The sequence below is a fragment of the Neltuma alba genome, unplaced genomic scaffold (assembly GCF_004799145.2).
Source record: "Neltuma alba isolate B1F8T4 unplaced genomic scaffold, ASM479914v2 tig00001748_pilon, whole genome shotgun sequence".
Taxonomy (NCBI): Eukaryota; Viridiplantae; Streptophyta; class Magnoliopsida; order Fabales; family Fabaceae; genus Neltuma; species Neltuma alba.
The window spans coordinates 127,530-137,324 of NW_021632591.1; the positions used below are offsets into that span (position 1 = coordinate 127,530).

The 9,795-nt window shown below is 39.7% G+C and overlaps 1 protein-coding gene across 1 annotated transcript; it reads left to right on the forward strand.

The window, feature by feature from the left end:
- Positions 1-1,621: 1,621 nt before the first annotated feature.
- Positions 1,622-4,759, forward strand: LOC114762609 (disease resistance protein RPP2A-like). The gene is made up of 4 exons (XM_028952123.1): positions 1,622-2,158; positions 2,727-3,743; positions 3,834-4,367; positions 4,751-4,759. The coding sequence occupies exons 1-4, from the start codon at positions 1,622-1,624 to the stop codon at positions 4,757-4,759; spliced, it is 2,097 nt and encodes a 698-aa protein (XP_028807956.1).
- The last annotated feature ends 5,036 nt before the right edge of the window (positions 4,760-9,795 follow it).

The window sequence follows — 9,795 nt, forward strand, 5'->3', positions numbered from 1 at the left end:
AGAATTGTAAAACTTTTTTAATACTATTATTTGACATCGATACTATTAGTTATATTTGAGTATTGTGGAATCAACTTTATAGTACCTAGTCATTTTTTAGTTATGTTGTCATTTATTCTAATAAGTTTTATAATTATTCTTCATTTTTGTATTTGAAGTTAAAAGTTTTAAATTTAGATTTGTATTTTGTTAATTTGTATTTTTTATTTTTCATATCCACAACTTTTTATCCTTGAACTGAAAAGCTTTAACATCACAATTGGGGGTATTTGGATGAAACCAAATCATGGTTTGGAGAATAGATTCTTGAGAGAATAGATTTTGTGAAGAATATATTTTGTAAAAAAGTGATTCTGATAAAGTGAGAGTGTTTGAATATTTGTTATCAAAAGCACTTTTTATATCTGCAAATTACTAAAAAACGTATAAGTTAATATGATAATTACATAAAAGATAGATTTTATAATATATTTTAATTTGAAGGAATAAAATTGTTAATAATATATTTCTTACCAACGTAATTAATAATATATATATAAGATAATGTAATTAATATGTGTATATATATTTATAAAATATGTTTATAAATAGATAATTGAGGGGTGTTAAAGTCATATTATCGTTGAGATCTACTCTGACAGGCATAATCATACTTTCCAATTTGAGTCAGAAGCAGAATGGATTCACTTCTTCTGAAACCATGGTTTTAAGCCCAAAACCGTGGTTTGTTAATTCCCTCTGTTTCGCAAATGGTTTGGATCTCAAAACCATAGTTTCATCATATTGCCAAACATGCCCTAAATTAAGGCGCTTGTTGAAAAAAATGAATAAGAGCTGCATGTTTGAGCTGCTGCCAATAGTGAAATTGTGTCAATGTGTTGATAATCCAGAAAGAAAAGAATATTAACAATTGCAGACATTGGAGTAACAAATATTATACTACCATCAGTCTTAATTATAAGACCTCAGTTGTAGGTCTTATAATTAGGATTAGAGGAAAAATAATTACAAAATAAATCAAAAGTTATATTTCACATGGCCATTCATTCGTTATTGTAACTTGTAGGTCTGAAGCAGAACTTGTTGACATGGTGGTTGAGGAGTTGTGGACCAAATTACGTCCTAGATTGCCACCTTATACTGAAGGACTTATTGGAATTGACAATAAAGTGGAACAACTGGAGCCACTGTTGAAGATAGGTTCGAAAGATGTTCGGTTTGTAGGAATATGGGGCTTAGGGGGTGTTGGGAAGACAACAATTGCTTGGGCTATTTTTGAGAAATATCATAGCCAATTTGATATTAGTTGCTTTCTTCACAATGTCAGGGCAACTTCAGAAAAAGATGGTGGCGAGCTTCAGTTACAAAGCCAATTGCTTTCACATCTCAAAATAAGAAACATGGAAATTGAAAACAGCTATGAAGGGAAGAAATAATCCAAAACCGTTGTTGCAATAAAAAGGTTTTACTTATCCTTGATGATGTTAGCCATACAAGCCATCTAGAAAATTTGGCTAATAGCCCAAACTGGTTTGGTGCTGGGAGTAGAGTGATAATAACAACTGGGCATTTAGACTTGTTGCGTGGAGCGTGTGTTGCATATCAACATGAGGTTAAAACTATGAACCCAAATGAAGCCCTTCAACTCTTTTGTCAGAAAGCATTTGGAAGAAGTGAGCCTCAGGAGGATCTGTTGGAGCTGTCTAAAATTGTTTGTGATTATGCAGGAGGCCTTCCTTTAGCTCTCTCTATTTTGGGCTCCTTTTTCCATGGAAGAAGTACTGTGCAATGGGAAGATGCTTTAGACATGTTGAAGAAAGAACCACCTAAAGATATTTTTAGGACACTTAAAATAAGTTTTGACGCATTAACCGATACAGAACAAACAATATTTTTAGATATTGCTTGCTTCTTCAATGGTTGGAGCAAAAACAAAATAACAAAAATATTGGAAAGTTATGGTTTTAATGCAAAAATTGGAATAACAACTCTCCAGGAAAAGTCTATGCTAAAGAACTATGACAATATTTTAGTGATGCATGATTTGGTGGAACAAATGGGTAGGAAAATTGTTGTGGATAAGTCTTCTAATTATATTGGAAATCGTAGTAGATTGTGGACTAATGAAGACATTGATAAAGTTATGGAAAACAATTTGGTGAGTATTGATCTTATCTCTTATTGGTTTTAATATATTTTACATCTTATTAATTTCTTGTATAGTAAATTTGATACTATTTTTCTTGTGACCAATGTTGTTTATTAGGGTACAAAAGAAATACAAGGTATGGTTTTGTCCACATCTTGTGACACATATTGGGATCTTGAACCACTTCCAACATTGCATAATGTTGTTTATCAAGGCACAAAAAAAATAGAAGGTATGGTTTCCTCCACATCTTATAAGGCATTTTGGGATCCTGAAGCATTTTTAACATTGCACAACCTCAGATTACTGATGATATCAAGTGACTTTCATCTCCCTCATGGCCTCAAATGTCTTTCTCATGCTTTGAAAGTACTTTATTGGACAAAATATCCTCTAAACACTCTTCCTTCTGGAACCCGACTGCGTGAACTTGTTGATCTTAGAATGCATCATAGCAAATTAAAGAAACTTAGCCTGGTAAGATATCTTATCCTTTGATGTTATTGATAGTGTAATTGATTATGCTAGTTAGCACATTGTGTTTTGTTCAATGATTCTCATATATTTGTTTTTCTAGTGCTCAAAGAATTTGAAGATTTTGGACTTGCGTTACTCCAAAAACTTGATTGAAACTCCTGATTTTTTGGAACTTCCAAACCTGGAAAGATTGGAACTTGAAGGTTGTGAAAAACTTGTTGACCTTCATATTTCAATTGGACAACTCAAAAAGCTTCAAGCATTGAATTTGAAAGGTTGCAAAAATCTTAGAGCCCGTTGTCCAAAAAAATTGGAAATGACTGCTCTTAAAGAACTTGTTTTTTGTGGATGTATTCAAGTAAAATTTCTCCCAGAGTTTGGAGAGAGTATGAAAAATCTAGAAACAATTGATGTTGGAGAGACAAATATAGTCAGACTTCCTGAGTCACTTGGCTTATTGATTGGTCTTAAGACTTTGAAATTAAGGGGCTGTAAAAATCTTGTTTGTCTTCCTCAGAGCATCCACAATTTGAAACGCCTTGTAGTTATTGATATATCTGGCTGCTCAAAGTTTTCTAGATTGCCAGAAAAGTTGAATGAAATTGAAGGCTTGGAGGAGCTCAACGCAAGTGAAACCGATATAACAGAAATACCTCCTTCCATTGGTGGTTTAGAGAAACTCAAGAAATTGTCAGTCCATGGGTGCAAAAGGTCGATTTCAAACTATTGGAGCATGATTCTTCTGTGGAAGCACATGTTTTGGGGGCGTTCAGTTTATAAGCGCTTAACATTGCCTGCTTCAATGTTCAATCTTAAATCACTGACAGAATTAGATTTAAGCTTCTACGGCATTGATGATGGATCCATTCCGGATGACTTGTCTGGCTTATCATCATTGAAGAGATTAGATCTAAGTGGAAACAATTTTAAGAATCTACCTACCGGCTGCATATCTAATCTTTTGAATTTGAATAGTGTGATGTTGAATTCTTGCTCGGAACTTCAGTTGTTGCCGCAGACTCCGCCAAGTTTATGTTTCATGGAAGCAGAAGAATGTCCTTCATTAGAAATAGTGGGAGGCGAACAATTGTCACATCTCTTTGCAACAATGGACCAGGTATATCCATATATCATTATAGAATTCTACACGTTTACTTTGTTTTCAATTATACCATGTAATTTGATGCCCGATTATTTATCGGTTTAGGGGGAAGATACTTGGATGAACGAAAATCTCTCGGTGACTATACCTGGAAGTGAAATACCGTCATGGTTTGAGAATCAAGTTGATCTTTGTACGGATGAAGAGGGTAGGGCTTTCTTGTCCATGGACATACCTCCTTGGGAAGAAATGGTGGGAATTGGATTATGCACTCTGTTAGAAAGCAAGTTTTATTCCACTGAACCCGACACAAGAGAACGGTGTTTCTTGTGGTGGCTTTGTGATTGTTACGGAAATTCCAGAACCACCAAGTATTTAAGGGCGTTTGATTGTGATGGTGAGAAAAAAAGGAAGTCTCCTCACCTTTGGGTCGTGTTTTGGAAACAAAGAGAGGTAAACAGTGCTATGATGGAATTAAGAGAGCGCAGTCAGATTCCCTTCATATTCAATGCTGGCTGCAATGATGCGAAAGTTACAATAAGGTGTGGATGGCGTGTCATGCGCAAAGGTGATTTCGAAAACAGCGGTTGCTCAACGAATCAAAGTTTTATTCCAATATTAGAACAACAAATGGACCGAGTAAGTCAACTCCGTTATGCTTATTATTTTCATTTTTATTTCAACCTACCCCCTCCATCCCTATATTCTCTTTCGGCCCTAAATATATATATAGTACCATTTTAACTAATTTATTAATTAGTATTAATTTGTTACTCGTAACTAATAGTATGTCAAATACTCTTTTACATTTATTACTAACATTTAATGAGAAGTATTAATTAGTAATGGTTTTTTCACCAAAGTAAAAATTGAGCCTTTTCATTCACATGCAGAAGAAAAATAAATATTAGCTAGCTAGGGGTATTTTGATGTAGGAGAGAAAAATGGATGGATGGACTCTTATAAAGGATTATTAAAGCAAAGTAAGCAAGAGGCTTCTTTTTTTTTTTTTTTGATTGCAGAGGAAATGAAAACCAAACAAACTGAGAATCAAAAGTCGACAAAAAATGAGCTATCCTACGCCTTCTGCGTTCAGCACGTTCATGACGCTAGAGGGGCCTAAGATCTGAAATCCCGGGCTAAGGTTCAATGCGAACTTGGCGAGCGTATCAGCTCTTGCATTATCCTCTCTCCGGCATTGCTTCAAGTCGATTCGCCAGTCTCTGTTAAGGACTTGCTTCACTTCCATGATCAGGGACCAATCCTCATGTAAGTCAGGGACGTGACCTCGTATCAGGTGCAGTGCCTCGTAACAGTCCGATCTCAGCACAGCATCACGGATTCCCATATCCCAGGCTCGCTTAAGGCCGAGGAGACAACCCCAAAGCTCCGCCGTCAAGGCGTCTCCTGAGCTAAGTCTCGAGTAAAAGCCTTCCTTCACCTGGTTCGAGTCGTCCAGGATAATGCCACCCCACGCGGCTACAGCCGAGTCATAAGCGAAAGCGCCGTCAACTTCAATCACACATCTTCCTTCCGCAATCCTGCCTCCATCCTCCACTGCCATTGAGGTGCTCGTCAGTTTCACGTTGTGAAGCTTGTCTGTGATCTTGTTCATGCATGCAAGGATTGCCTTTGCATGTTCTATCGTGCCATCTAGTTGCCTAGAGCCGTTATTGAAAACCAAGTTGTTCCGGTTTCGCCAAATAGCCCAGCAGGTGACGACGAACATCCCTTTCCAATAGCAGTCCTGATTACTGGGATTTTGTTTCATATTCAACTTGATCCAGTCCTGTAGAGAGGCATTAAAAAAGCAGTCCATGGCTTCTGGTTTCACGTGACTCGCCCACATTCTTTTCACCACCTCACAATCCCGTAGTGCATGGGTGATGCTCTCCATACGGGATCCGCATCGGGGGCACGTTCCATCAATGTGCATGTGGCGTTTGAGTTTAGCCTCATTTGTGAGGAGACGTTCATGAATCATTATCCAGGCAAAGGTTTTGCATCTTTGTGGAATCTTTAGCTTCCATAGAGCTGCCCAGTTCGCCATACTATTCTGGGGTTGGTCGTTGAGACTGCAGTAGGCCGAGCGGGTGGTGAAGTCGCCGCTTTTCTCCCATTTCCACCGGGCACGATCCACACCGTTTTTGTCTTGAACCATTTGGATTCCTTCCCTGACTTTCTTCCAGTTCTGTTTTATCCCACTCCAAGTATTTGACCCAACTTTTTTATCGTTGATGCGTGGGAGTAAGTCTTCACCGCAGCCATATTTTCCCCTAATAACTTGAGCCCATAGAGAGTGTCGGTCATTAACAAGGCCCCACCCAAGTTTCATCATGAAGGCACGGTTTTGCTGTTTAATGTGTCTCATTCCGAGACCCCCAAACTTCTTTTCTAGACAAACCTTTTCCCAGGATAAATGGTGCATTCTTTTCTTCTCATTTGATGATCCCCAGAGAAAGTCACGAGACTTCCTTTCAATCTGGTCACAAATAGGAAGGGGGAGGTTGACTGTTTGCATGGTGTATGAGGGAAGGGCAGTAATTACTGATTTGACGAGCATGTCCCTTCCAGCAAGCGATAGTTTAGATATTTGCCAATTACTTAGCCGGGCTCGTACTTTATCCAGAACAAAGTGATAGGTATCTGTCGTAACTCGTTCATGGTGTAGTGGGACTCCTAAGTATTTCCCAAGGTTTCCTGTTCTGGCAAAACCCAACGCATTGCTCATTTGACTTGATCGAGTATGGTTGACATTTGCCGAGAAGAAGACTCTGGTTTTACTGGCATTTACTTTTTGTCCCGACGCAGAGCAGAAGGTCTCCAAGCAATTCTTAATAACTTCCACCTGGTCCATATTTGCCTCTGCAAACAGCATAAGATCATCAGCAAAAAATAGATGAGATAAGGGGGGGCCTTTCTTACCGAGTCTTATAGGTTTCCATTTCTTGTTGGACACCTCCAGCTGAATCATCTGTGCTAATCTCTCCATGCAGATAACAAATAAGTAGGGAGATATGGGGTCACCCTGTCTGAGGCCATGGGAGGGCGTGAAAATATCTGCTTTGCTCCCTTCCCATAGTATTTGCATGGATGGGGATGAGATGCATGCATGAATGACTTCTTTCAGCTTTGACGGGATTTGAAGATCATCTAAGCAGCTCATAATAAAGGCCCAACAAACTCTATCGTAAGCTTTTTCAAGGTCAACCTTGATGGCAAGGAAACCTTTTTTGCCTTTCATTTTCCTCATAGAATGTATAACTTCTTGGGCTATGATAATATTGTCCGAGCTGTTTCGTCCAGGAACAAAGCTGCTTTGATTCGGGGATATCACCTGTGGCAAACACATTTTTAATCGATTGGCCATGACTTTGGTTATAATTTTATAAATAACATTACATAGACTAATGGGTCTAAAATCGCGAATAGTTTCAGGATACTCCCTTTTCGGTATGAGCACAATGAAGGTGTGGTTAATGTCTTTGATTTTCCTTGGTTCTTCGAAGCAGTGCTTAACCTTCTGAACAAGTGACGGACCCACCAGCTCCCATTGGTTCTGGAAGAAAAGGGCGTTGAGCCCATCAGGCCCTGGGGATTTTAAAGCACCCATTGCAAACAAAGCATTCTTCACCTCCTCGATAGAAACGGTACTCCCCAAGTCATCCAATATGTCATTTTCCAAAGGCGGGAAGTGAACTACTGGCAGGTTGTTTTGACTCTCCCCTTCCATAGTGAAGAGACGGATAAAGAAATCAGTGGCCAGGCTCTTTATCTTTACAGGGTCGTCTACCCACTCACCCTCATCATTCTGAATGGCAACAATCTTGTTTCTTTTTCGTCTACCATTAGCACGAGCATGGAAGTACTTTGTGTTCTTATCCCCCATCGCGTACCATTTAGAGTTAGCTTTTTGTGCCCAAAGCAAGTCCTCCTGTACGAGGATTTCCTCCAACTCCACCCAAAGAGTCCTTTGGAGTTGGTCGAGTGAGGAGGAGGAGCCGGATGAGTTAAGAACCTTGTTAATCCCGTCGAGACGATTCATTATGTGTTTCTTTTTCCTGCCGAGATGACCAAAGACGTTGTAGCTCCAGTCCTTAACTCTAGCTGTGAATGCGTCAACATTTGCTTTCCAGTCTTCAAGAGGGTCCCAAGTGTCTTTAACTAAGCGAGGGAAGTCATCGTGGAGGATCCAAGGGGCAGAAAACCGGAAAGGTCGCTCTAGTCGTATCGGGGGGCCATCATATGCAGTGCTGAGTAGGAGTGGACGGTGGTCTGATTTGTACCAAGGAAGGTGCTTTACTGAAGCGTCCTTAAATGCATCTAGAAAATAATCATTCACCAAGACTCGGTCAATACGACTTTCACAACCTTCTCTTTTCCAGGTGAAGAAGGGGCCGTTGCACCCCAAGTCGTTTAGGTTCATGTCTTCGAACCACGCAAGAAAGTGCTTATCAGCTGGAGTTGTTTGTACTGCATTTGAGCGACGCTCATTGTGGAAGAGAGTAGCATTAAAATCTCCTCCTAAAATCCATGGCCAAGGTTCAGGTGGTTTAAGCGCTTCTAGTCTATTCCACAGGAGTCGACGAGTATTGGGATTGACGCTAGCGTATATGGAGGTCACGAGGATCTTGTTATTGTCCTTTTCGATCATAGCGTGGATAAACTGGTCGGTTTTCTCAAGCACACTCAGTTTGAACCCATTATCATTCCACGCGAGCCAAATACCGCCACGTGAACCGACAGCATCAACCATATTAAAGTGATCAAAACCCAGTGAATGGCAACGTTTTATGGCCTGTTCTCCTCCGGATTTAGTTTCGAACAAGGCCAAGACATCGATTGAGAATCTTTTCCTCATTTCCTTAATTAGTCCCAGAAGTGCTCTTGACCCTGTTCCCCTGCAATTCCAAAAGAGGCAGTTCATTTAAAACCATCTAATAGGGGAGCGTTGCTTATAGGCCCCTGGAGAGAAGTTTTGGAGTTAATAAATGGCACCACGTTCACGTTCTCTAACGTCATGTTCATGTCAGCGCCAGACTGGGCATTAGTAGGTGGTTGAGTGTCATTATTAAAGTGGGTATCTTCCTGTCCCTCTTGGTATGTCGGTCCATCAGACCCTTCATCATCCATTGGCACCCCACCCTCACTGTTTGCTAACGCCTGGAAGGGGTTAGGAGAGTTCAAAAAATGGCCCTTAGTGTTTTGGGTTTCCTCGTGTTTGGGCTTGGCCCACGAAGGAGGGGCTGGATCCTTTGCCAGGTTGTCATTTCTATCTGCGAGACTAGGCTCCCTTGAGGTCTGTGACTGGTCCACCGGGACCCACTTGCGGTTAACAACGGTCTTCTTCCCAAGATTGGTGGAGTTTGGATTAATTGCCTGCTGATCTGCCGAAATTAGCGCCTCCCTCTTCGTCCTTCTATTTAAGTCCACGCAGGTATCATGCAAAAGGCTTCTACATATAAAGGAGCAAATCAAACAAGCAGCCTTTCATATTTAGAAAGTTGGAAAGATAAAAAAGATGAGCATTAATCAAGGATATTAACCAATCTGCTTAACATTCTTTTTAACAAGTTTAGGTTAGATAATTTTCTTTTATAGATGGTAGCAAGAGCCCAGAGATGGAGGGAGAATATACACACACACGTACACACAAATAATAATTTTCTGTCTACCTACTTTTCCCAGCCTTTTGGTTATTGAAATAATAACTCTTTCTGTAAATTGAATGAATGAGTGGCAAAAATGGAACAACGACGAGAAGTTAACTTGGTTTGTTATCATAAAATGAAAAACAAGCAAGATGCACGTACAGATGGTGGCATGTAACTTAAATTAATGACAACTAAATGATATGCGGCAACATCTTAATTATTTTTGTGATTTGATTGTGCTGTTGTGCAGGTTTATTGTTTCCCTGTCCACCCATGTATCGATTCTGGATTTACTGGTCACATCAATTTTGAATTCACGGGATATGGTCCCGTGATGATCGGTAAGTTCCACGTAAACGCCACTAATATATTGCCTCTGATCTGCCCACTTGTTTTATATATTATTCATGCTC